The sequence below is a fragment of the Electrophorus electricus genome, chromosome 11 (genome assembly GCF_013358815.1).
Source record: "Electrophorus electricus isolate fEleEle1 chromosome 11, fEleEle1.pri, whole genome shotgun sequence".
In the NCBI taxonomy this organism is placed as follows: Eukaryota; Metazoa; Chordata; class Actinopteri; order Gymnotiformes; family Gymnotidae; genus Electrophorus; species Electrophorus electricus.
This window is the reverse complement of record NC_049545.1, coordinates 13,276,320-13,304,225: the sequence shown is the minus strand read 5'-3', so window position 1 is coordinate 13,304,225 and position 27,906 is coordinate 13,276,320. Positions and strand designations below refer to the sequence as shown.

General features: G+C 41.7%; 1 protein-coding gene across 1 annotated transcript; it reads left to right on the top strand.

Annotated features, from left to right (window-relative positions):
• Nucleotides 1-182: 182 nt before the first annotated feature.
• LOC113572726 (cullin-9) lies at nucleotides 183-27,847 on the top strand. The gene is given in 52 exon segments (XM_035531340.1): nucleotides 183-362; nucleotides 1,738-2,388; nucleotides 5,730-5,851; nucleotides 5,853-5,885; nucleotides 6,277-6,294; nucleotides 6,296-6,652; nucleotides 6,654-6,710; nucleotides 6,713-6,832; nucleotides 6,834-6,857; nucleotides 6,992-7,019; nucleotides 7,022-7,075; nucleotides 7,078-7,131; nucleotides 7,246-7,436; nucleotides 7,762-8,188; nucleotides 8,722-8,914; nucleotides 12,418-12,619; nucleotides 12,815-13,005; nucleotides 13,363-13,381; nucleotides 13,383-13,560; nucleotides 13,728-13,965; nucleotides 14,287-14,392; nucleotides 14,495-14,722; nucleotides 14,900-14,990; nucleotides 15,205-15,379; nucleotides 15,521-15,563; nucleotides 15,565-15,627; nucleotides 15,735-15,773; nucleotides 15,775-15,831; nucleotides 16,032-16,207; nucleotides 16,434-16,567; nucleotides 16,909-17,094; nucleotides 17,441-17,470; nucleotides 17,808-17,944; nucleotides 18,139-18,321; nucleotides 18,443-18,600; nucleotides 18,793-18,994; nucleotides 19,237-19,408; nucleotides 19,583-19,728; nucleotides 19,875-20,004; nucleotides 20,267-20,469; nucleotides 20,641-20,891; nucleotides 22,352-22,727; nucleotides 23,226-23,363; nucleotides 23,552-23,716; nucleotides 23,834-23,997; nucleotides 24,872-24,965; nucleotides 25,086-25,160; nucleotides 25,258-25,368; nucleotides 25,562-25,679; nucleotides 25,797-25,930; nucleotides 26,253-26,344; nucleotides 26,560-27,847. Coding segments are annotated over 51 exon segments (7,749 nt in total). The 5' UTR covers nucleotides 183-362; nucleotides 1,738-1,742; the 3' UTR covers nucleotides 26,780-27,847.
• The last annotated feature ends 59 nt before the right edge of the window (nucleotides 27,848-27,906 follow it).

The window sequence follows — 27,906 nt, the reverse complement described above, 5'->3', positions numbered from 1 at the left end:
ACATTCCATGTCAAACGTCAATGCAAAGACAAAAACAAAAACAAAAACATGGGTTTGAATGACTATTTAGAGGCTGTTCTTTGTTCGGCCACTGGGAGCGGTATTGATCCGTGCCTATGTTTGTATCAATAAGATTTCTACGTTTAAAATATTTTAACTTCCGCCACAGGCCGGAAGTTGGTCGTATAATTATACACACACACAAGCGTAGTTGGAAATATTGTGGAGGGATATATGCGTAACAAATAGCTAAGTTTACAAAAACGTGTTCAGACTGGGCAACGACACTTTACCACGGAGACGAAAACTCCATCGACTGAGGGAGAAAGTAGTGAAGAAGGAGAAACCCCACAACACTGGAGGTAAATGAAAATATGTTTTTTGTTTTAGTTTATAGAGCTAAGCTAAGATAGCAAAATTAGCTATTCGTAAGGCCGCGCGACCCACTGGGTTTCTAGCAGTAACAGTGAGCTAGCCTATCGTTAGCTATGTGGCTAGCTAGCCTGCTAGCTGTACTTAAGTAGGAAGTTAAGCTTAGGCCCTGTCCCAGTTAGTCTCCAAGCCCTCGCCAGCCCGTCTCCGCTTTCGCCTTCGCACACATCTGAAGCTGCCATGTCAGAGTGCATCGCCGAGCCACAGACTTTAGGTAGATAACTAGCTTAGCAACTTAATCCTGTCTTTCCAACGACTGATGTACCCCGTGTAGCATCGGGGGGGTGGGCTAATGCATAAATCCTTCATAAGTGAGTCAGCATCGAAAGTCAGTACCTGTAGCGAGTTCGCTAGCCAGCGAAAACCGAGCCGGTTTTCCAGTAAAAACTGTACGATCTGTGTTAATAATAAGCTTAGGTAGCCAGATAGCTAGTTAATAATAACAATAATATCATCCCCTTTCTTGGAGGGGAAATATAAGTGAAACTTGTTAGCGAATGCCACTTGCGAACGAAGTCAAAGTGGGTAGAGGACCCATTGAGACGTTTCTAAGTTCTGGGTGAGAGTTAACGGGAGGAGATATTTGGCATGTAACGCTAGCTAGCTGCAGTGAACTCTTAATACCGTTGTCGGTTCGGCACCAATTCGCAAAAAAAGAAGTTGCCTTAGCTTCGTTACTTGCTTAGCATGACAGCTGGAGTTCGCTGGCCACAACTTCAGCCAGCACGCTAACCTGCCGTTAAGCAAGCAAGCTGGCTAATTAAATCGTTAATGAAAAAGAATGCTAATGTGGCTATGAGATAACAGCTAGTTCACTTGATTAATAACGTTGAGTCTGCTACAAAAATTGTTTCTATCTTTTTTTCTTATGACATAGCCAGCCATAAACATCAGAGAGGAATGAGTGTGATGGAAGAGTTTAGCAAAATGTTATCCACAGCGTTTTGCTTTTCTTTTCTTTTTTCCTTTTTTTCTTTTTTTTTTAACCAAGCAACCTCTAGATAAGTGACTGAGTTGTTGGATTTCATCTTGCTGCCCCCTAATGATGTGCACCTTATTCTTCATCCTTTTTACAGTTATCTCCTATTTTCATAAAAATTTGCGTATGTTGAAGTAGATATGCTTAATTTAGCTTGACAGGTGAAAATGAAGGAGTTATCTGGTCTTATTTTAGGGACAACAAAACCTCTGTATTTTTTCTTACAAATATTGTTTCAGACCACTAACAAAGAATGAATTCTTATATGCCATAACCTTTTAAAATGCATGTAGCTTAATGTATTGGGCTTATTCATTACTTCTCAGCTATCATGGTGGGTGAGCGCCGCAATGGGAACCTGCTGGTTCAGTTGGGTCCAAAACAGCAGGCCTATCCAGAAGAGCTGATCCGGCAGAGGCGCACCCACGATGGCCAGACAGAGTACCTGATCCGCTGGAGCCTGCTGGCAGTGGATGATGGCACCAGCTTGGGCGGTGGTGGTAATGAGACAGGTAGTGGGGCTGGTGGCAGCTCAGGCGTGGGTGGCTCCAGTGGCTCCTCGTCGAGCGAGAACAAGACGGAGAACATCCTGATGTGGATGTCCACGGAGGACGTGTACGCCAACTGCCCCACGCTGCTGGGCAAGCGGCCGCTGCTGGAGGAGAAGGCACGGCCCAGTGGCCAGTTCCCATCTGACGTTGCCTTTAATGAGGTGGAGCCCGCCTTTGACATGAAGGGTGATGTCAAGAACCTTGTTGAGCGTGCAAGGAAGCAAATGGCTGAGAACAGTGATTTTGCCATCAGCCTCACGCACACCATTCACGTGCTGAGTGCCTATGCCAGCATCGGCTCACTGGTGGGAGTCTTCAAGGAAACCGGAGCACTAGACCTGCTAATGGAACTGCTGTGCAACAAAGAGCAGCAAACCCGCCGCAGTGCTGGAAAGATGTTACGTGCTCTGGCCTCTCATGATGCAGGTATGTAATAATATCAGTCTTCAGGCTGATATCCTTTTCCCCCTCTGGTGACACATTGCTTGCTCCCAAGACTGAACTCCACTGTTACCAAAAACTTTGTGCCATCAATTTGTTTCTGCGAATCATGTTCACGTTGTAATTCCTTTGCATACTTGCCTCATGAAGAATGTCATTCACTGCTATATTGGATTTTATTCTAGGATTGTCTATAATAGGCTAATAAGAGAAATTCTTGACTGCGACCAGTTTTCATATGTTAGTAGAAGTAAATGATTTTGTTTACATGCACTTAATAATTCAAACATAATCAGGTTTCTGAAGTTATCTGATTATTCAAGTGGTCATGTAAAACAGCATACTTCAATTTTCTTGGATCAGTTTAATGCCTAGAAATCCAATTTAGGAATCTGCTAAAGGGAGCTGGATTTTAGCTCAGTAATCAGGTATACCATTACCATGATTTCTATCAGTTTTCACAGCTGTGCATGCACCCCAATGTAACCTGATAGTGTAGTGCTGTCCTGCAAGCAGCTATCCGAATTAAACACAGCACCAGCAAAATGGCTACCAAACACTTTGCATCAATATAGAGAAAGCTGTAAGGATCGCAGCATTGTGAACTATTAGTAACCAGAATTTTAAAAAAAAGATCATCCATATTTGCCAGTAAAGTGGATCCATGTTTACAAAAAGCCATGGCAGGCAGTTTGATGTTTATGTCACATCCTTCTGTGAGGCTGGTTTCAAAGTAGAAATCTGATTATTGCCTGAGTCATGTAAATGCAGAGTTTTCAAATTTTCTGATTAACCAAGTGCATGTAAACGCATTGATTAGATTACTTGACAAAATCAAATTTTCTGCAGTTATCTGCATGTAAAATGCATTCAATGATTGAATTAAGAAGTCTGTTCTTCTTTTGAGATATGTCATGTCTTTTGCTATTGCTCTGTTGAGTTTGGCTGCCTCCGCACTGTCAAGATCTTACAGTTTCATCAGTTTTGCTTGCTGTGTTATATTGAAATTACTTAATAATAAAGATATATGAAGTGTGAGACTTAGTGAGTCACTATACTTGTTTTGCTAAGTGAGTCACTATATTAAGATTGGTTGGGCCATATGAATGCAAAACATTTCTAACCTAATTTATTCAGTCACTGCTTTTGGAGAGAAATTACATTTCCAGTACTTGCTTTGTCTCCTTGAGTCTTGCATGGTTGTTGCAGATATTTGTGGTAAACTTGTTTGTTGGATCTGGTTTTGGATTTAGTCATGTACCCTTTTATGTTGGGTTGAAAGTGGGCCATCAATTGTTTTCAAATAAGCCAAATATCAGAAGTTTTTGTGGCATGTTTCTTTCAAAGAATTAATGAGTTCATTAAGCGGAAACAGGAGAAATGAGCTACAGCAGAATTTTATGTTCACAAGATGCATTCTGATTAATCTTACCATGGTTTATGAAGTTGAATTATACTGAAAAATACTGTTTGTTTACTCAGTGGGAAGTTAAGCATCAGAGTTAACACTAATTACAGAGTTTTGCATGGAGTTTGAATATTGCACTAGTCATTAAGTGATACGCTTCTAGTTTATTTTGCTTTGTTGGAATTTCTTGTACTTTTGGCTTTACTATATTTAGCTTTAATTTGCACTCATAAACTGCATTGTTTATCTGAACTAGTCTTTGATGAAATTAGTGTCAGCTAATTGACATGAACATTGGGTGTAATAGGAATTGGACAATTTTAAATTAAATGTTTATGCTCAGTTACAGTATATAGCCCATGTTTACTTTTCATACTTAAATGTATTACATACCTTAAGCTAAAGCTACAATTTGGGTGGATTTTTTTGGTCACAGACCTTTACTTTTAACAAAGCATGGTCAAGTTTCCCAAAAGCATCATAGTGTTAAGATCATCTTAAATGAGTGAGAGAGGTGTGATACTCACTGTACCATTTAATGCTGACCTTTGTGTTAAGACGCTTTGGGAAAACTCGGCCCAGTTCACTGTGTTTGACTTCAAAGAAGGTTGAAGGTTTGACTTCAAAGAAGAATGGTTAGAAAATGACAGATTAATATTTAGTGGCCAGTCTTTTTGAGAACACGGTGATATTCTTTAATGATTTCTTTTTTTTTTTTTGCTTTTTTTTTGCTTATTTTTTTTTTGCTTTTGCTTTTGCTTCTGTTAAATGTTATCATCAGTTTCCTTGCTGCATTCGTTGGTTCATGTTTCCCTGATCTCCCACCAACATAATGCGCTATGGCAAAAAAATGTGATAAAATTGTAGGGTATTGACATTTTACCATCAGAGGTATCAAAATATTTTTAAGCAAATGAAACCATAAATAAATGGGCAAAATGTAGTGTAATACAAATGTAAATTTGTTTTTTGCTAAGAACATAGGTTGTGGTTCTTCCAAATAGAGCATACCTAAGATGGAACCCATTGTAACCTATCCTACACTTTTATCTCTCTCTTAACCGGGCTGTGTTCATTAAATGCCTGCTAGATTTTATGGCCTCCAGTGTTAGAGATATAGGTTAGCGCATAGTGAATGTAAAACAAAGCATGCAGTAGTTGTCCTGCTACATGGATATGTGTGTGTCCTCGAGCATGAAATGAATTCTCAAGTGCAATGAACGTATTGTCATCCTAATAAAATTAATGTTTTGTCTAAAATAAATTAAGCACTGAATAGCATCTCTGTATATGGTTTTGAGGGAGTGTGTCCCTGACACTGTCTGCCAGTATAGACAATGACTTAATAATTTTCTAACTTTAAAGATACCTTCTTTGACATAAGAAGGGAGGCAAGTTTAGATTGGGCTTAGGTTGTAATGGCCTGCATTCTGAGTGAAGACAACACTCTCATTACTATTTCCATGTATTGCCTCCTTCTAGCTGGCCAAAGTAAGTCTCTTTTACACAGTAGGCTACTTCCACCACACACACTTGCCAATTTCATGCTGGTCAGAGCTTGACTTGATGCAGGCAAAATTTTATGTTATTTTCTAAAAACACTTTCTTGCAGGAAGCTTGTTTGCCAGCATTACCTTGATAGATTTATGCATAATGTCGGGTAATATAGTTACAAAGTTTAGTGAAGAAAAAAAAAAAAGTACTTAAGTAATGAATGTTTTTTCCAAATGTTTCCAAGCATCCCATAGTGAGAGAGGTCATGTACTGCCCTGCATTGTAACTGCTGTGTTGGTTCTATTCCCGTTGGGCCAGGTTGACAGCAATCATAAGTAGGGCCTAAACAAATATGTTTTCAAAGCAGGCACGAACTACTTTTGCTCTGGGTTTTTTCAGTGTCACGCTCTCTTTGCTTGTACAGGAAGTCGTGCCTACGTGCTGTTGTCTCTCAGCCAGCAGGATGGCATAGAGCAGCACATGGACTTTGACAACCGCTACACCCTTTTGGAGCTGTTTGCAGAGACTACCTCCTCAGAGGAGCATGGGCATCTCTTTTGAGGGCATCCACCTCCCTCAGGTACTCCTCATGTCATAGTATTTAGTGCTATACTGTGAAGAGGGGTATTGTGAGTTCCTAAGTAAACTTTAGGAGTTAGCCAGTTTTTAGTAATAGTAGTTTGAATATGTGCAATTATTTATATATTAAGCTAGTAATATAAATATATTAAGTTAATATTTCATAACTTTTTTTTCTAGTAACAGAACTGAGTCATTGTGCAATAACAAAAGTTTAGTTTTTTTATGTGGTATTTAAGGTTTTTTTATATTGCTTTTTCTTTAAAAAGGAAACCTTTTAACATATATTAATTTAGCAAGCTTTGTGTTTACCTACAGAAAACAGTGAAAATTTCTGTATTCATTCTTGCAACAGGTGCACTGTTTATTCAGGATGTCATTCTTTTCTGTAGATCCCAGGCAAGCTGCTTTTTCTCTCTGGTCAAGCGCTATCTGTGTGTGACCTCGCTGATGGACAAGCTAAACACTGCAGGGGTGGAATCCAGCTCTGAGCGGCAGGATCCCGGACCCTCATCCTCTTCCTCCACAGCAGGTCATCAGTCAGAACAGTCACGAGTGCAGCGGGAGTTTGAGTTCACCATGGCAATGGCAAACCTTATCTCAGAGCTGGTGCGTGTCATGGGCTGGGACCGCAACCGCAACCCGCTCCTCATCTCCCCCGTGATGGCGGATGAGGCTGAAGACGAGGCCAGCAGGCGCACGCTTCGCTCTATCTTCCAGCCACGCTTCTCTGCTGCCCCTTCCACCGTTGCCGCCACGGCGATGGTGGGTGGCCACCCCGCCCAAGAAGAAAGCGGGGAACGGCTTTAAGACGCGCACTGACCTTCGCCACACCGTTCCGCCTATGTGGAATATGTGCAGGACAACCTAAAAAGCGGCATGCAGGTGCGCATGCTGGAAGACTACGAGGAGGTCAGCGCCGGAGACGAGGGAGAGTTTCGCTACAGCCAACGACGGCTCACCGCCTGTCCAGGTAGGTGCTGATTGTGGGGTAGTGTTCCAGTTGTGTAAGCTCCCTTAAAAGCTGTTAATTTTGTTAATTAGTTAATTAGTCTGTTAATTAGTACTGGTCTGTTAATTAGTACTGTGTATATGTGTGCGATACAGGTATACTGGAACTCCATCTCCAGGACGTACGGGTGCACTGGCACATGGTTGAGATCTTGGGTACTGGGAGCAGTGGACAGGCTGAGAAGAAACCCAAGAAAAGGCCTCTTCTCTCACAGAGACACTTAAACTCACTGCAGGTTAGACTTTGGGGGTGTGCAGTAACAAGGATCTAACGCATCGTGGTCCATTATCTGTAGATTACGTTCATCCTGTCTGAATGTCACCTGTGACACCTCTTCTCTTTGTGGCAGTGAGTCAGACGTTCTTCTCAAAGCCACCAGGTGGCTTGTACTCATTGCCTTATCTGATGGAGGGCCTGCAGGATGACTCGGGCACCTTCACCCGTGCTGAGTGGTGGGAAGTGCTCTTCTTTATTAAGAAGCTGGAACTGAAACAGCAGCAGGAGGTCAACAACATCCTGCGACAAAGCCTTGACGACCAGGTGAGCACCCACTAGCACTTCTGCACCACCAAATGTAGCAGCATTTTTACACTGTGCCCAAGAGCTAAGATTTACGTTTATGGCATTTAGCTGACACTTTTATCCAAAGCGCCTTACAATTCTGACTGAACACAACTTGAGCAGTTGAGGGCTAAGGACCATGCTCAGGGGCCCAACAGTGGCAACCTGGCAGTGGAGGGGTTTGAACTGGCAGCCTACTGATTACTAGTCAAGTACCTTAACCACTGAGCTACCACTGCCAATTAAAATTTTATCAACAAGGAGGAGCGTCTCCGGTTAGACCTTTGTCTCTGTGCTCTGTCAGATGGTGGAGTTGGACGAGGCCACGCTGATCCAGCTGACCTTGTCGAGTGAGGTGGCCCGTAAAGTCCTACACATTCTCAAGGACACGCTGCAAGCCTCCTGTCTGGGTGACCTGCTTTGCTCGCATACCTTCGCCAAGCACTACCTGCGCCACGGTGGAGCCAGTCTGGAGGACGAGGGGATGCTAACCGATGGCTCAGTCAGGTCCTCCGGGCTCGCTGGACAGGGAACCTCATCGTCATCTTTGGTTGCTCCTACAACATCGACGTCCTTAGCCACCTCCTCCACATTGGGCTCCGTTTCTAAGAAGGCCAAAAAAGAGATTCCCACAGACAACGGCAGCTGTAGCAGTGATACAGAGAGTGAGTTGCCAACTGAAGACGAGACCAAGTACCCCGAGGACCTGGAGGAAAGATGAAGGGCAAGTTGTGTGTTTTAACAGTCTGTGGTTTTCCAAAAGCCCATTTTCAAGATCTGGTCTTCAATAGAATTTACTTTGACAAGTGATTTATGATTTTAAAAGCCATTCTGAGAATATAGCAGTTCATGTACATTTCATATCATGTAATTTTAATTTTAGAAATCAGCAGGGATTTTTAATTTGTTTTTAATTTCTCTTTGTTTCACAGCCATCAAGCTGTCTTTTAGCTAGTCCTCCTTTTAAAATATATGACTCCATTTTTTGGTATTGAAGTTGCATTCTCTAAACAAATGTCTTTGCTTCTGCACTGCATTGATATTTATTTACCTGTGTAATCTAGTCAAACAGGCTTATATGTAGTTACATATGCTCATAGAGTGTAATAAACAAAGAACTGTTTCAAAGGATTGGGTGAACTATAGGAGCATTTGGCCACCATATCCTTTGAAATTTTTGTTGTGCTTATGTGATTTTGCATTTTCTTTGTAATCATATTTTATGTAAAGTGCAAACCTTTTGTTCTGCTCACCATGGCTATAGTGTTCAATAACCCGAAGGTGCAGGGCAAAAAGACGGCACTGGAGAAAATCGGTGAGGTTGTGGACATGATGAAAAAGAGCAACTCTGACTCAGGACACCTGCTGGCTGGCATGAAGTTCATCTGCAAGGTGCTGGAGGAAGAGGGACCTCAGGAGCGTAGCGCTCTGAGATCAGACTCAGCACAGACTATCCGGTGAGGCTCCACATACTGTGTTTAAGGCAGTGTATTGGAAATTGCGTAGACTTGACACAGTCCTTTTCTTGTGATGACTTTCCAGAGTTTTGTAGAGTGCAGTTCTAATCTGTGCTTGCAGTAATGTTTTCCACACTTTGTGTCATCTCAGCATTGATATGGTAATATGATTGCACCATACTGTGATAATAGAGGTTGCACAAAATCTCCCAATAACATGGAAATTCAGGTACAATAGGTACAATTGCTTTTTTAGAAATGTTGAAAATTAGTTGTTTGGAATTGAGTCTATCCCTCTGTTACCATCAAATAGACATGTAAGGAATTTTAGACATGTTGAAGAATGCTTATTTGTAGGTAGTTAGGTAGGTGGGACTGCTTAGGTAGCACGTAGGACTGCTTGTCCTGAAAAGTTTGCACAATTTACTGAGGTGGTGGGGATTCATTGTAGGTTCATGACTGTTCCATGTTATCCCTTACGTAAAGTGAATGTTCTGGATCACTCGAGTTAATTGTGCAGGGACTGGTACACTGAGACTCATCTCTCTTATTGCTGTGTGTGTGGTTCAGAATAATAGATGTAATACCATGCATAATTGTAGTCACTTTAAAGGAAGCCAGAAACCAGCCCAGGGTACAACTTGATGGTCCTTTGGCGTGTAAAACAAATGATTCAGCCTCTCAGAGAATCTGCTGTGTGAGAGTTTAACACCAACAACACCTTAGCCACAAAGCAGAAGTCCCCCCAAATGCAAAGAGCAGGGCTGGTGAGGACTGAAACGTGTATCTTGAAAAAATTCTCTATCCTGTTGCAAACCCACTGCAGCGAACTGCTGCTAGAAGTAGCATCACTGGAAATGTGAACCAGGATCTTCATGAAATGGGTTTCCATGGAGAGTGGCTGCACATATGCTTAAGATCACTTGTGTGTGCGTTGCAAGCATCAACTGGAGTTGGTGTAAAGTATGCCAGCCGGCATTGTACTCTAGCAGTGTAAATGTGTTCTCTGGAGTAATGAATAACACTTCACTATCTGGCAATCTGATGGATGAAACGTGGTTTGGAAAATACCAGAATACTACTTGCACTTGCTGAAAGACCAAAACTACAGTTTGGTGGAGGAGAAATAATGCTCTGGCTGTTTTTCAGGGTATGGGCTAAGCCGCTTAGTCAAGGGTTGTATAAATGATATAGCATACAAAGGCATTTTAGACAGTTACGTGCTTCCAACTTTTTGTGGCAACAATTTGGGGAAGGCCTGTTTCTATTATAGTGTTCCTGTGCCCCAGTGCACAAAAAGTGGTCCATAAAGGCACTATTTGATGAGACCATTGTGGAGGAACTCAAGTGGTCTGCACAAAGCCCCAGCCTCAGCCCCACTGAACACCTTTGGGATGAATTGGAACATTGATTGTGAGCCAAGTCTTCTTGTCCAGTGTCAGTGCCTGACCTTCCAAATGTTCTTTAGACCAAGTGGGTTTAAATTCCCATAGATGCATTCCAAAATCTTGCGTAAAGCTGACCCAAAAAGGGGGAGGCTGCTATAGCTGCAAAAAGAGGCTCTTGCCCATTTTTTATAAATAGTTTTGTAGGTAAATTTTAGTGTGCATAAGTATAAGACAGTTCAATTACTATTCATTTTTTCACCCAATAGTTTATTCTTCAGTGTTAGAGTATTATTTATCCAATTTTGGCCTTTCAAAACTGTTCGGTGATTGAGAACAAGGGCAGTTATATAACTCACCCTGATCTTTCCATGCATTTAATCTATCTGTTTCTTCATCTGTTCACTATCAGGTTTAGCTGAGACAGCCATCGTAGCCTCCCAAATGCTGTTCAAAGGGTTGAATTGTGTTCCTTCACTGTAAATCTCATGCTTGAGAATGGTCTAGAAGTCAGGTTATCATTATCTTTGATGGCTTTGCGTGCCAGCCAAGCAGCAGTGTATCTTGACATTTGATGGAGTATCTTGAATGAAAACATGAGAAATCTTTGGGAATATCTTGGTCCTATTCAGTGGTGGTCATGTTTCAGCTTTCCTTATGTTATGCATATCTCTGAGCACTTGTCACCTTCTACTTCTGGACATTCCTGAAAGGTTGTGGTTATGAAATATGGTGGCACTGGAGGGTAATAAAGGCTAATGGATTCCTGCCAACCTCACATTTTTCAACTTGTGCCTTTTTTCCCCCACACTTTTGAGTATCCACAGCAAAGTGTTAGATTGTCTGATGGTCACGCCTCCAATAGTTTTGTAATCTGCTGTGTGATGCATCCCATTTTACAGATTTTGACTTTTCAGTCTCAGTTAAGTCTCTTTTTTGTCCGTTTCCTGAGGTTGAGAAGCTGTTGAATAATTATGCACACCTTTATATAGGGTGTTAATCACTTTAAGCCACAGCCTCCCTCATTAAGTAATTAAACCTGAAAATAATTATAGCCAGTTAGCATTCGTGTTTTTATTGTTAAGAGATAATATGCATTGAAATAATGATCAGATCATAATACTGACTTGTCTAGTAATTGTGCATACTGTGTACTACTGGCTATATAATGTATACTTTCACAAAAATTCAGCAACCACTAAGATCAATCAATGAGTTAAGAGAAGACAGAGCTTTTAATATTAGGTGTTTGTTTTCAAGCAGCAAACTTCAGCAAGAATAGAAAATGGCAATAGAATCACTTCCTTCTTCAAAAGTGAAGAGCATGATGAAAGTAAACCCAAAAACTGCCACTGCAAAATAAACATGCAAGCATCTGACTAAGAAACAAGTTGAAAGGATCCAAGGACTTGCACAGTTGTATGTTATTAACCTTAATCACATTGCTGTGGAGAGTAAAGAAATGCAATGCTCGACACATCAGCCCTTTCTCAGTTTTTAGGAGAATTATTTACTAGTTAATATTGTACACATATTCAATTTATTAATTTTGCCATGAATTGACAACTATTTCAATAACTTCCCAGCTTTCCACAATATGTAAACAGTTTGCAAAACAAAGGGTCCTTAGTTTTCTCTGATTATGAATACCTAGCTTTTGGAGTTGCACAAGGATCCAAACAGATGCATCGTTGTCTTATGTGTACTCTGTTCTTGAGTGTGCTGCTCAAGTTTTGCATATCCAAGCAAAAACTCAAAGTAGAGCATGTAGAGTTGTTTGTTAGTCAATGTTGGGCAAAGGAACAGCAAATATACTTTGGACTAGAGCAGGGTACGAGTCTGATATAGAGAGAAGTACTTCCATCCTTGTAGGGTGTGGCTTTTGAACGAGTTACAAGAACTGCCCAATATTTGGCTCTTGTTAGATGAACAACAAGAAGACTTACATTTCTCGAACAATTCTTGATGTTTTAAATTAAGAAGAAAATTAAATGATGAACTTCTGTTTGTTAAATTTTCTGTTGAAGATTTGCTTATCTCTCAAATAATGCTTTGTAAAGAGAGAGCGAGCGAGCGCAGTAGAATTATTTGACATGAAGTTTTTATTCTGATTTGCAGAGACAAAGTCTTAAAGATGCTGGTGGAGCTGATTGGAAGCCAGCCAAAGCAGAACGCCATCTTTGCCCTGCTCCTCACCCGCAGTCTCATGCTCAAATATGACTGGCGGGTTTCCTTTGCTACCGAGGGGGGAGTGAAGGCCGTTCTCTCCTGCATGCAAGAATATCCCACTTGCCATCGGGTGCAGCAAATTGCTCTAGCAGTAAGTCCCCGTATTAACAACCAACTACACTGTCCTCCCATAGAGGTTGAAATTGTTTTAGCTGTAAAAGAATTAACCTTGTCCAACCTGACAAGTGTTTACAACTGTTTACCGTCAGTAGGTACCTGTGAGTAATGAAGGTATGAAACATGAATGTAACCTAAACAAAGGAATATATGTGTGTGTTCCCTCCAGACTCTAAAGGTGATCACAGGCGCCAGTAAACATGATCTGCGTGGTGTGGGCAGCTGCCTGCCCCTGTCTGAGTCTGGCACTCAGATGATGCTAGAGATCTTTGCCAGCATTGGCTCAGCAACACCTGAGGGCTCCAAGGGGCTTCTTGGTGCCATCCCCTCTGCTATTGATCTCATGCTCAACACCCCTGGGTACGTGACTCACCTCTGCTAGCAAACCTGTCGCATAGTGAAGTCAGTCTGACGTTATGCCTTTAAGGTTTATTTGTTTAATTAACTGAGGTCTGCGTTCCTTCGCTTTGTTGGTACTTCTAGCCATGTTGTGGGTTATGTGCATGTAGAATGTTGAAGCAACATGGGTACAACACATACATTTACCATGCTGTGTGTTATTAAAACCTGAGCTTGCCCTGAGATAGTAATGATACTGATAATGCATTTCCTAGCAGAAGCTTTAAAGGTTTTCAAACTGACTTGTTCTTCAGTAGGCACCTCTGTACTCTGACGATGTGTGAATCTTCTGATTATTCTCTCCTCTGCTTCATTCAGCTGTGGCCTGTCTGTGCGGAAACGGCCTGCTGGTCATAATCATGCTGATATCCAATCACAAGAGCCTGGCAGAGCAGCTGGTGGCCTGTGACGTCACCACTGTGCTCAGAAAGTGCCATTCTGGCCAGCGCTCAGAGAATGTGCTGGCTGTACTAGCCCTCAAACTCATTACATTGGTTCACCGATTGGAAAATAAAGGTAGTATGATGGGAAGAGTAGTCCTGTGGTTGTTCATAGTTGCTCTTATGTTTCTCCTGTGCATATGATTGTTTACATTTTGTTATATTTTGTGACAGAATTGTTAGTACCACTAGAATTGTGTGACCTGTAACCCTCTTCCATTTTTGGGGGGTGCTTTCCTCCAGAGTCCAAGGAAGACATTGACTTAAAGGACAGAGAGCTGATGATGTTGGTCGTGGGTCTGAAAGAGATGACTACCACCAAAGAGGTGATCCTGGCCCTGGAGCGGCTGCTGTGTGATGACGCCGCTCAGCTGGAGGAGGAGAGAAGTCAGGTGATGCAGAGCCGAGACACCTTCCAGGACCTGGTGCGCGTGATGGACCAGCACAGGGTTGAGCGTGCAATGCAGCTCCCTATCCTCAGGCAAGTGTTGAAGGATGCAGCCTTATCAGGATCCTCCCCCAGTCAATGCCCCCCACCCCCACCCCCCAAACGTTTAAGGATATATTTTGGTCTTTGCTGTCCACATGAAACCTTTCATTTTTAGTCATTTTTGAACAGCTTTCAGAACATTGATTTAAATGACTGAATCATCTCAAATTTGGTGGTCATGAATACAGGTTTGATACATGTTTGATACATGATATGTTTAATTCTGGATACATCTAGTAGCATATTTTAGGGCAGGAGACTCAAATGTAATTTATTTTTTTTATTTTTTTTTATTTTTTTTTGCATTAACAGAATCTTGAACAAGTTCTTAGACCACTATCAGGAGGATCTGCTGCCTTGGCATGAGAGCATTGAACCTTGTCTCTCCTCTATGACAGCCTGTATTAATGACAGAGAGGTAGCTGTCTTCACATGTGCACTTGGGCATCATTTTCTCCTAAAACAGATCCTGGGAGGTTCTAGTCTTTATTTTCTTGTGCTCTGCCCCCCAATCATGCAGACTGTGCAGCAGTTCATCCATTTCCTCTATCGCTTGGCCTCTCTGAACAAAGACTATGCTGTAGTCATGTGCCGTCTCGGGACTAAGGAAGCACTTGTCAAAGCTTTGGACAAGCACAGCACCAACCTGCTGATGGTCACAGAGCTGCGGGATCTGATTAATGACTGTGAGAAGTATGCCAGCCTTTACAAGAAGATGACCACCAGTGTGTTGGCTGGATGCATACAGGTCATTGTTGAACTGTCTGGAGATGTGTCTGATTCCTAATAGAAACAATCTTTGATGTAACTGAAATGATTGTTTAATAAGGATCTGCTACATGTTGATAAATAAGAATAATGGTTTATCCTGTGTTATACGTATTTCCCATAGTGTAAGTCCTATATACTTTCTCTTTTCCATTAGATGGTCTTGGGCCAGATTGAGGAACATCGCCGAAGCCATCAACCCATTAACATCCCCTTCTTTGATGTGTTCTTACGCAATTTGTGCCAAGGTTTGTGAAGGAAAAAACGGGACTAAGGCGCCATGGGAAAAAAAAGTCATTGCAGAGTATCACAGCAAAGATGGTCACTTGAGTTGCAAATAAAGTAAAAACTCTAGATATGGGAACTTGGGGAAATATAGATATCTAGAAGTTGCAAAGAAATGCAACGTCTTAGGCTCAGGGGCATAGTTCAGTACTGAGGATGGTTTGTGTTTTTCCCCAGGCTCCAGTGTGGAACTGAAAGAAGATAAAATGCTGGGAGAAAGTGGAAGTTCCTCCTCGAATCATCATCGAGCTAATAAGTTAACGGACAGAAACCCCCAAACATACTGGGAATACAATGGGTGCACAGGTTCCCATTTTAGTAATATCTACATGCACAAGGGCGTGGTCATTAGGTATGTTTCTTGGCATTTGATGTGATCAGCAAATGTTCTTGAGGTTGTATTTTTTTTTGGTATGGTGTAAATGTAATTTCTTTGGAAATGTCATTAATATTTTTGTGTTTTGTCCTTTATTGCTTGCCACACCGTCCCCAGGGAGCTAGCAGTGCTGGTAGCCAGTGAGGACTCAAGTTACATGCCCAGCTCGTATAGTGGTGCTGGGAGGAGATGATCCCACGAACATCAATACTGAGCTCAATACTGTAAAAAAAAAAAAAGCACCCTTACCCCTCTGCAGTAATTATACTGAATATAATTCATTATGGCATGCCAGTCACTTTGAATAATTGCTTAATTTGGTGTTGAACAGGTGAACGTTCCACCCTCAGCCAGCCGCGTCGTTCTCCTGGGAGAACATGACCCGCTTCTGGTCTCTCATACAAATCCGGATCAAGAGATGTCAGCAGGTCAGACTAAAACAATTTTACTGCCTCCCTTGTGTACATTTAAGTTCTCTGTTTTACTTTCTGGCATTTTTTGAAAACATAACCTACACTTTGTGGCGAGAACAGAAGAATGACCTTATCCCTACGAAAATGGTTTGCAAATCAATGTGTCTGAGACAAAGGAATTAGACTGTAAAAGCACACGTGGTGTTCTTCATCAGGGTGGCATTGACACGCGTGTGCATGGGTTCGAAGTTCTGGGACCGAAGCCCACATTCTGGCCCGTGTTTAAGGAGCAGCTATGCTGCCGGACCTACCTCTTCTACACAACCAAGGCCCACACCTGGTGCCAAGAGATCCTCAGTGATGAGAGCCAGCTGCTTCAGCTGTTTAATAAGTGAGTTAGTTTGTCCTGCTCATAACAGCTTACTCCCTTTTATTTTTTCAAACCAAAGATGCCCAAATAAGTCATGAATCAAGTATACCGCATACTACATAATCTGTGTTTCTGCGGTTCTGTGGCTCCGGCTCTGTCTGTGTTTTTTTTTTTTTTTTTTTTTTTTTTTTTTTTTTTTTTTTTTTTATATTCATTGCTTTGTTCTGGCCTGTGTACTTGATGTCAGGCTGAACAGTGCTCTGCGCCATGAGCAGATGTTTGCCGAGCGTTTCCTTCCTGATCCTGAGGCTGCAGAGGCTTTGGGCAGGACCTGCTGGGAGGCTCTCATCACACCCATTGTCCAGAGCATCACTGTGTCTGGTAACCAACTGCAGTTCACAGTGTGACTATTTAACTGGCCCGAGACAACTTGCCTAAGTAAAGATCTTATGCCAGGGACCATAAAAATTCTTATAATTTCTATTTGCTTTCCCATTTCTGTCTGTGTATGTATTTATGATATTTGTTTAGTTTGTTGGGGTATTTTTTATTTTGTTAAGAAATTTGGCCTATGTCATTGTTGAGATGTAGTAAGTTAGGTTGTGTTTTTTGTTGTTGTTGTTGTTTTTAATTAATTTTGTTAAGAAAATTGGCATTAATTCCAGATGCTAAATTCCTTTCCTTTTTTGTTAACCTTCTACTGTTATTCTTTTGTGTAACAGAGACGTCTGTTCTGAGCCCTCTGGCCTGGTTGCTCAGTGAGTATTTGGAGAATGCTGAGTCCTCAAAGCGCTACAAAAGCAGGGCCTCCATCTTCAACTCCCGCGTGCGCCGCCTCACCCACTTGCTTGTACATGTGGACACCAGCCAAGCAGACACAGAAGAACTTAAACCTCCTGTCAAATCCAGTGAGTGAGCCATCCACTGCTCCATATTTCCTTCCTTCCTCCAGTGCTTACACAAGTATAGCACTACTCCTTTGCCTTTGCAGACCAACCCCCCCCCCCCACTATTTGGGGGGAAAAAAAGTAATATTTTTACATTTTTTTTAACATACAGTGCAAGTTTGATGCTAGTTGCTTTGTTAAGACTTAATGTTGATGAAGACATTTTCAGGCAATGCAGAGATGTAGGTAACAGTCCTGGTCTGACTACTGTTTTGTCTGTCAGCTGCGACTTATAAACCACATATTTTAGACAGGTTTTAATTGAAGCAGTCGAGGCTTCTTTTCAAAGTATTTTTCTTGTTTTCAGAAGGTATCAACAGAAGCAAAGATGTAAAGAGTAAGTAACAGCTTAGAGGATAATCAGAGATTTTTTTTTTTCCTCATTTAATTTTATCACACAACACAATGTTTTGCTCATCATTGGACCTTTTCAGCAATCCATCCATCCACTCAGTACTAACCATAACAATATACCGCAAATGTTTGAATGTTTTTTCCTCTTGCTTTTTAAAACATTTTGTTATTGTAAAACCTTCAAATTCTACATGCCAATTTCAGAAGACATCATTTTCCTCAGTTCAGCTTGGCTTTTGGTTGGCATGGAACTTTTATTTGCTTCCAGTGTGCTTCCAGTGTGTTTCCAGTGTGGGCAGCTTTTTGGTATTGCTTTTCAGATGGCAAAGAGGGCAAGAACAAGGAGGCGTCTGCAGGGACCTCCTCTTCCTCCTCATCTACTGCAAAGCCCAAAGTGAAGAGCACCAGCAGTATTGCAGGCATTGCACTGTGCTGGCAGGGTGTTGTTCAGCGGCAGGTAATCAATTTAACCTTATTAATTACCACTTAATGCTGCTCTGTGAAACAGACATTATGTCAAGGTATAATATGCTTCTGACGTTTTGTCTAAATTAATTTGTCTAACTTAATTTAAATTTGTCTTACATTTAATCAACGCGTCCAGAGCAACATGCTGCCGCTTGTAGTTTCTTTTCTTTGTTCGTGCTGCAGGTAAAGAAGTTCCTGGATCTGACATGCAGCCTGCCGGACTTTGTGGAGCGCTACAGGAACATGTACCTCCATCTAAAGAAGGCCATGGAGGAGCTCTTCGGCCAGCAGACAGCCTTTGTGCTGGCCTTGCGCCAGGGGTTTTCCGCAGCACTGCTACAGCTCTCTATCCTAACCGCCATGCACGTGAGTCCGGATGCCTCGCCGAATTCCTCTCAGCCAAGTGGCTGCAGAAGCATCAGCACAGACCTCTTTTCCTTAAACATTCACAATATGTCCTCATGCTGTATGTTTTTCCCTCTCCTAGGTGAGTGAACGATTTGCGCAGTACATAGACCACATGATCCAGGAGAGTGGAGTGGACTCTGGGAATGTGGAGACCTTGAACCAGCTCCAGCAGTTCCTGGAGCCCATGCTCTTCCTCTCTGGACTGGAGTTGGCCAACACATTTGAGCACTTTTACAGGTTTGGGTGACTTCTGTTTGAGGGCAAATAGTTTGTCTTTTTACCCTCTGGCCAAATGCATTTGCAAAAGTGTTCTGTCATTTAAAAACAGGTTGGGGCCAACCATTGAGTCTTATTGGTTAACTTGTCAACTGCAGTGAAACTGTGCTTGTTGAAACTGTTTGTTTACTCATGCCCCACCTCCCTTTTCAGGTACTACCTGGGCGATCGTCTGCTGAGCCAGGGGAAGGTCTGGCTGGAGAGTGCGGTGATTGAGCAGATTGGCACCTGCTTCCCCAACCGCTTCCCCCAGCAAATGCTAAGCAACCTGAGCGAGTCTGAGGAACTGCAGCAGGAGTTTCACCTCTACCGGCTGCAGCAGCTGGACAAGAGTCTCCAGGACATTGAAGAGGAGGTGAGGGGTGAAGACCGTGGGGTCAGACTACACTGCTAGCATCTGTTCTGACATGAAGTCATCAGTCCAGAAGGAAAGTCATTTATGGAGTGTGGAGAAGGGAGGTTATAAATTGATCATAATGGGAGATGCTAGATAAGCCTTGCTTTCTGCAATGCGATGCGTTGTATGCAGAATCACTGGTCGTGTAATGTCAGGTGCTGATATGTGCATGAGTCTTTTGTGGACTGTGTGTTGATCAGATGACTGATGAGCAGTTGTCGGAGCCAGAGGAGGAGAGCGAGGTGAAGGTGCTGGTTTTGTCTCCACGCTGCTGGGCTGTCTCCGCTCCATGCTACTTGGAGGACCCCAACAAACTCTTCCCCAATCAGCTCTGCAGCTACCTGACCGAATTCACTGACTTCTACTCCAACAGTTAGTTCAAGTCCTGCACACGGCAACGCACACCCACTTCCCAGACCTGAGTTAAAATATTCTACTTTATTGCTTTATTACTTCTATATTATTTTATATTTATGTAATTATGTGACCATGCCGGTCCTCAGTAGGCGGTCTGACGTGTCTCTGGCTGTGTGTGTGTGATGGTAGGTCAGTGCATGTACAGCCTCAGTAACAGCAAGCCGCGGCGCTTGCAGTGGACCTGGCTCGGCCATGCCGAACTGCGTTACGGCTCGTGCACGCTCTACGTCTCCACGCTGCAGATGTACATCCTGCTGCAGTTCAATCAGCAAGAGGTACAGGACGCACAGTACGCTGCGAACAAATCCTTCGGTTTTTGCTTAGTCTTTACTCATTCAAGATTTTCCAAGGACCAATAGGTAGAATGTGCCCTTCTTCCCCCCCCCTCCCCTCCCCCTCCCTTTCTTTTTTTTGTCCTCAGGATGTAAGCGTAGAGTATTTACAGCAGACCACTGGCCTGTCTCCCACTGTGCTCGCCCATGCCCTCAAACCATTGACTTCAGAGAAGGGCATCCTTACCCAGCATCCAGTGAATGGTGAACATATGACCGGTACATTTCAGTACAACCAAATATCATACATCCAAAAATGATTTATTATTATTATTATTATTATTATTTTCATTGTAACACTAAATGATACTTTAAATACAGATTTAAAAGATTTAAACACTATAAAATATATGAAAATACAATATTTTTAGGATTTTTCTAATCATTCATATTAGGATCCAAGTTGAAAGGAAAAAGATGTCTATTAATGATCTACTTGACAGAAGGCAGAAGTGTAATTATTTTACCAATGACTCTCCAGGTATTCTAAGATTAAAAAAGAAGTCGTTGGCACAGAACTCAGAGAAGCAAAGTTACTGCTACCTGCTGCCCAAGCAGACCTATCTAAATGTGGATGAGGATGTAGCCTGCACGCTGGAGAGGAAACGAAACTACATGTACTGCATTATTGTGCAGATCATGAAGAATGAGAAGGAGATGCATATTGACAACCTAGTGTTCAAGGTAAAGTTTGAAACTTATGTTTCAGTGGTGTACCTCATACTGTGTTGTAATACGTTTTAATATGATGGACTGTAGTGGTGCATTATAGCTTTTCATGCTTCATAAAGCACATGTTAACCTGGCATCATCGTCGGAAGTAGCTCATTTGCTGTGCCTCCATTTGTGCTGTAGGTGCTGGATGCATGTCAAAAGCAGGAGGCGGGCCACTCCCCCGGCCCTGCCCGCTTCAGCTGCAGCACCGCTGACGTGCTCTCCTGCATCATGCACGTCATCAACAAGGGCTACGTGCGCCGCAATGAGGACAACCCCCACATCGTGGAGTTCCTAGTGGAGGAGCCCTCAACACCCCAGAAGGGCCAGGCGCACTTCTTCAGCAAGCTGGACCTGAAGAAAGGCTCTGGCAGTGGCAAGGCTGACATCAGGTGTGCTGATGACTCCTAACCCTTGACCCCTTGTACAGGAGGTGGGAGAAGATACACAGTGGCTTAAATATGGCCGGATACGTGCTGTGCCCTTTGGAGTTGTTTTTTGTTGTTGTTTTTGTTTTATTTGTCTGTCTAAAGAAAAGAGAGATTTTTCCAATTGCGCGCTCCTTCTTCCCTAATGCCATCTGCTTTTTTCTGTGTATGTATCTGAAGCGTTCTGAGATCATTTGTTTGTTGAGTTCATCATTCTCTCAGTTTCTCAATATTACAGACCTGCTGCTTTTGTGCTTGATCTTTAAAGTGCACTTTATCTTAAATAAAGGCTGAACCGCTCTATTCCTGATGAGTCAATTGTACATGATGCCAAAGTAAATGAGTGCCAAAGGTTTTGGCCCGATTTCCTTATGATGACATCATAGTCCCACTGAATGTGAGGCAGCCCATTTTTGAGTGGAAATGAAGAGAGCTTATTTTCAAATTTGTCAGAATGCTTTTGTTGAGGTGACCAAACAGAAAAGATGTTATAACATTTAAGAACATAAATCCATTTTGTTCCATTTCATTTATCCAGAAAACACTTTTGCTAGGTAGAGTATGTGCTGAGCACTGATGTACTGTCAGTCAAGTGTTTTTTTTGTTTTGTTTGCATCTCAAACCTTCATTTAGTCTGCAATGGGATTTCTCTAAAACCACACTATTGAGAAACTCATGATACTTGGAGCACATGCTGTTATATTGTGCTCTTTCTTCTGGTTCTACAGTGTGTACATGATTTTAAGTTATTGGAAAAGTACATGCATTGATCATCAGGAATTTTTTAGTTCTCCTGTAAACTTGGCATGTTTGGTTCATGTCTGTAAGAGGTCAGGAGAGATCCCCTGACTAGCCATTACAGGTAGATAGTTCACTTTAAAGCCATCAACCTTTCAAAGAAATCTTTGGCTCTAAGATATTGTTACTGTGCCACAAAATTTAAACATGTAGTTATGCCACATGTTTAGAAGCAGGCAAACGTACAAGTATGTTTAACACATTTTAAGAAATAAAGTTAATATTAAATTTTGAACCATGTTTGTTGTTTATTTATTCTTTTGCTGTCATTCAGAAGAAAATCAGTGTCTACTTAGCACAGTATGTTTACTTGATGTACCGCTGAAAAATCAGTAGGGCTCAAGTGGAAAAAAACACTGCATATTTAGTTCACAATCCCACAATCAAAATCATCTTTGATATGACTGCAAGTAAGTTATTTTATGCTGAATACTTTCAGAAAAAACATCTACAGATTAATATGAACATTAAAAAAAACATTGGGGCTTTTGAGTAAAAATGTATACTTATCAGATGAGAAACCCATGTCTTCTTCCTATCCTAAAAAGATCAATGGAGCCTGCAGATGCATGCTCATTTGAACCCCTTATTGCATGTCGTGACTGTGTGTGTGTTTCTCCCAGCAGCCTGGGAATCCTCACTGTGGCCCCTCGCCGTGCGGAGGAAGGGGTGCTCGAGGCAGTGCTCTTCTCCATGGGACGCACCATGACCCAGGAGGAGGTGAAGCAGCTAATGCAGCATACTGTCCAGCAGGTTTCTGTCACGCTCAGTCTGGACCAGGACCGGGCCGAGCACCTACTCGTGCACTGCAAGTGGAACGTCGACCTGTTGATCCAGCGCTACACGGATGACCCAGACTCCCTGGCGCTGGCCGCCGGTCTGAAGATTTGCAACCCCCAATCCCCTCCGAACCCTGTCACTGTCTGCCCCGTGTGTCTGATCTTGCGGGCTGGCAACAGTGACCCCACACCTATGCTCTGCTGCATGCACTATTGCTGCAGGGTGAGTGTCTCATATGAGGGTGTACAAGTGACCTCCTCACTCCTCACTCCTAGGGTAGAGCTATGGGTCTAAGTGGCATATTGCATCTAGAATTTCAAAATGACATCAGTTAGTGCTGCTCATTTTTAAACAGTTACAAGTATTTTAAAGGCTTTTGTAATCTATGTATAAAATTTTTGTTTATAATAGTACAGATATTTCACCTAGCTAAGATAATAGAGATTACTAATGTCTTAAACACTACACAGTTGTAGGTTAATTCCTGTATCCACTGCAGTATATGCATTGTTCCCTGTCTTGCAATTATTTAGAAATTTCAGAGAAACACACACACACACACACACACACACACACACACACACACATATATATAATTTTTTATTTATTTATTTATTTATTTTTTACACAAATCACATTTGCCTGACTTAAGATTATGTAGTAAGTAATACGTTTTGTTATATATTACTTTTACAATGGATTTCCTTTTCTCTCTCTCAGTCTTGCTGGCAAAAATACCTGACTGCTCGAATTGAGCAGAACCTGGTGATGAACTGTGACTGTCCCATCATAGATTGTCGTGCTCAGCCCACCTCTCAGTTCTTCTATAACATCCTTGACAAAGATACAGTTGCAAAGGTTTGACCTCCTTTGCCATTTTACAGTTGTTTAAACATTCAACCTGGACACACTATTTCTTGGATTATTGAAATGTGTTACATAGCCTTGTATAGCCTCTTAGACAGCCCTGTTATTCTTTTGAAGGCGGCTGTTCCACAGTATTGATGAGGAATCTCAGATATCCGTAATGTGTGCCTTTCCTCCAGTATGAGAACGCCCTCCTACGAGGCTACGTGGAGTGTTGCTCCAACCTGACCTGGTGCACAAATCCTCAGGGCTGTGACCAGATCCTGTGCAAGGAGAACATTGGCAGCATGGGCACCTGCTCCAAGTGCTGCTGGTCCTCCTGCTTTAGCTGTAACTTCCCTGAGGTGAGCGTTCCCAGCACTTTCCAGCATGACTGGGTACATGCTCCTGTTTGGATTTCTAATTTGTTGCATGTGCTCACACACACACACTTTGCATAATGGTCTTTTCTCTTCTCCAAGGCTCACTATCCAGCTAGCTGCAGTCACATGTCCCAGTGGATGGATGATGGTGGCTATTATGAGGGGATGAGCATGGAGGCCCAAAGCAAACATTTGGCCAAACTCATCTCCAAGCGCTGCCCCAGCTGCCAGGCTCAGATAGAGAAAAATGAAGGCTGCTTACAGTAAGCATGTACACACACACACACACACACACACTTAAGAAAACATACTGAGTGAGAACACTGATTAATTGTTTGTGTGTGTACTCCAGATTCAATTCCATAAAAATAACCATCACGCTATGGAAATAACCATCGATATTTAAACACTTTGCATACAAAAAACAGAAAAACAAAAGACATGAGAAGGGCAAAATATGGGATATGGTTGTCATTTGTTGAGCTATATATCTGGCATGCCAGCCTTTATAACTAGAGCCTGATTTTAATGCCAATCTGCAACATTTATTCCACACTGTACCTTCACAATTTCTTGTGCAAGGTTACAATTTCACCAATTACACTGGGAAGAATTATATACTGTAAAGTGTTATTCAGAACCCACATGAAAGTCCACAACAACAAAAAAACTATACTACATATATCTACTGTGATTAGTCAATCAGACTAAACTGATATGAATAAATACATTTGCTTTTATGACATAATTATTTAGCATATTATTATATAAATAATAATTCCATGTGTAAGAAACATTGTTTCACAACTGTCCCACAAAGCCACATACAATTTGATAAGAGCAGTCAGCATGCATGGAGCAGTACTAATAGACCTATGCTGAAGCTGAGTCCTTTGGAGCAGTCCCTCTTCTATCAGTTCAGATCAGGTCCAAGGTCAAATGGGGCCATCCCAAGGCCAAAACCTTGAACAAGGTGGTCCTGAAACTGAAATAGGGAATGATCCCACACACACGTGCACACACAAACGAGCATTGATCTCACAAACCCGTGGGTCCTGCCCAGTCACATGGGGGGGGGGGGGGGGGGGGGGGGGGCCTTCATTGTGTCTTCAAAGACAAATGTGTTTCCTCTTGTAGCATGACCTGTGCCAAATGTAACCATGGATTTTGCTGGAGGTGTCTTAAGCCATGGAAACCAACTCATAAAGATTATTACAACTGTTCGGCCATGGTACGTGATTCATTTAGAAGTTGGACAGGTTTTCATATTGCGGTGGTAGTTTACAGTCCTATGCTTACATTAGATGCTTCTTATAGTTCACATATAGGAATAATACTTCTCTCACTGCAGGTGAGCAAAGCTGCAAGGCAAGAAAAGAAATTCCAGGACTACAATGAGAGGTGTACTTTCCATAATCAGGCCAAGGTTGGAGAGGGTTGTTTATCACATTAATATATAGATTTGCAGTATTACTCTGAATGGTAATAACATCTTATTTCACTGTGTTAATGACCCTCTTCAGGATTTTGCCATCAATCTGGAAAACAAAGTGTCTTCTATCAATGAAGCACTGCAGATGAAATCTTTGACATTTGTCATTGATGCCTGCAAGATTCTTGCTCAAGCTCGCAAGGTGAGATCTTTGTGTTGTTGTTTTTTTTGTTTTTTTTAAAGCCCCCCCCCCCCCCCCCCCCACACACACACATTTATCCTTTTTGCAAATTCCTATCTGCTATCTGTATCCCACCTGTTACATGATGGCTACTAATCTAGGAAAGCCAAGGATATCATGTCCATTTGGTCATTTTTCTTCCTCTGTCATCCAGGTGTTGGCCTACTCATGTGTGTACAGCTATTACAACCAGGACACTGAAAAGATGGATGTCATGGAACAACAAACTGAAGCTCTAGACCTTCACACTAATGCCCTGCAGATCTTGCTTGGTTAGTGATAAATAAGAGTATATTTAACTTAAACAAAAAATTACATAGCGTCTTGTAAGCCAACTTGCTTTTCACAAGTGTGAGTCAATGATCCTTATTCTTGATTGGCCTGTATAGAGGAGACCCTGCTGCAGTGCACAGACTTGGCATCCTGTGTCCGGCTACTGAAGCCAGAGCACCTCAATACTGGCTTGGAGCTTATTCGCCGCATACAGGAGCGCCTAGTGGCTATCCTGCAACACTCTACCCAGGTACGCTCTCACCAAAATGTTTTTTCACGCCATACAGAATGAAACTGAAGTCCAAGAATGAGCTTGTTTTCATTATTAGCATTTTTTGAGGGAACAAATGCTCTGAACGCAACTTGTTGCGCTGACAGTGACCAGTGGGCCCAGAGTCAGTAGTTTGCTCTCCAGCGAAATTACATTTCCACACCTCTTGTATCCCTTCTCCATTTGTTTGTGGATATCCCCTTTTCAGGTGCATTTCTCCAGGTATTGTATACACTTAGCTGCAGGGGGCAATATTTTTTTTTTTTTAATTTATTATTTTTTTTAATTTTTTTATTGGTAGGACTTCCGTGTAGGATATCAGTCCAAGACTGGGCCAGATCAGGAGGCTGCACAAGCCTCAAACCTTGCTAACAACACAGACACGAACAAAGAGTGAGTTATTACACATTAACAAGAATGATCTCAAGTCTCTCAGACTCACAGTGTACATTGTATTCAACCTTCCTAATGGAAGAAAAGGGCTGTTTTAACCATAACATTGTGTACTGTGCATGCTGTGGATTGTTGTCAAATCACATGCATATTTTACCATTGCATTTGATGGACAAATTGTTTACCATGAAGAGTAATGTTGTATATGTTTCCAGGTCCAAGTCAGATAGAGGGTCTGAGACTGGAGACTCTGACAACAACAACTACACCGGCGAAGATGTAGGTGATGAAGCAGAAGAGGAGGATGAGTATGACGATGAATACGTCCCAGAATGGCATGAAGATTATGATGAAGAAGAAATTGATGAGGATGACTTCTTCTCTGATGATGATGAATCTGAGAACCTTGAGAGGGACTTTAGTCCTTTTGATTAAATAATGGTTAATGCCTGGTTATGTCTAGATTGAAAGAAAATGTCTAGGATTGTGTTTCCCAGTTCCTGGAGGCCCTCAGGAGTAGATTTCAGAAACATTGGTCTAGGGAGAAGCAATTATACACTACCAACATCATACTTGTTTGAGGACAGACAAGCACTTAAAAGTAAAACATATTTGCATTTTTTTTAAAGAATGTTTTCTGCTTGTCCTCTTAATTTGATTTGCCCAATATCGATCAGTATGTTGCACTTCTGTTTGTTCTTTATGTGGGTAATATTCACTTAAGTTTGCTATTTTCTATGCCTCACACTCATTGCAGATGAGATGACCTTTAATCCAAGGAAGGATCAGTTTTCAGGATTATGACAATGAAACTTTTTTTTTTTTTTTTTTTTTTTTTTTAAACTATAGTCCTCTCTTTTTAATAACCATACAGCTTTATTATACACTTGCAACAGCAAAGAAGGGATGTGTATCCAAGTATTGAAAAAAAACATCAAGAGAGTCTTTCCTAAGGTTTTGCATTGATTTATTTTCTAAATTAATTTGGATGCCTTCATCTGCTGTATTTTTGAAATCTTTTTCGGTTGCAGTTGAAAAAGATTAATACAAAAATATTTGCAGAGGCCAATATTATTTGAAGAAAGTTTAACTCATTAGCATCTGTGTTTTAAGGGCTCTGTGGAAAGTGAATGGAATCTGAACACGGTCTGCATTGAAATGGTTAAACATTTTGGGGCCTGTCGGAAAAGGGTGGCAAATAAAACATGAGACTGCTTTATGAACATGTTATGGCAATAAATGTTTGAAAGTATCATTACACATAACATTATTTGCTAAGCAAAACCTTATTTTGCTGTTACATTTTTCCTCAAAAGAAGATAAAAGTGATTTTTGGACATGTTCATGTGTATAAAAATTGAGATATCAGATATCTTGCACTGTCCAACTTTGAATCTATTGTAGGCTGAGATATTATATATTAATGTATTCTGCTCATATAATGTTCTCCCTCCTAAAAAAAAAGTGCAACTTCGGCTAACTAAATAAAATGTTTTTCTTGAATTGATTGGACTGGTTATTAATTATTAAGATAGTTGCATGTGGCACATACTGGGTTATAT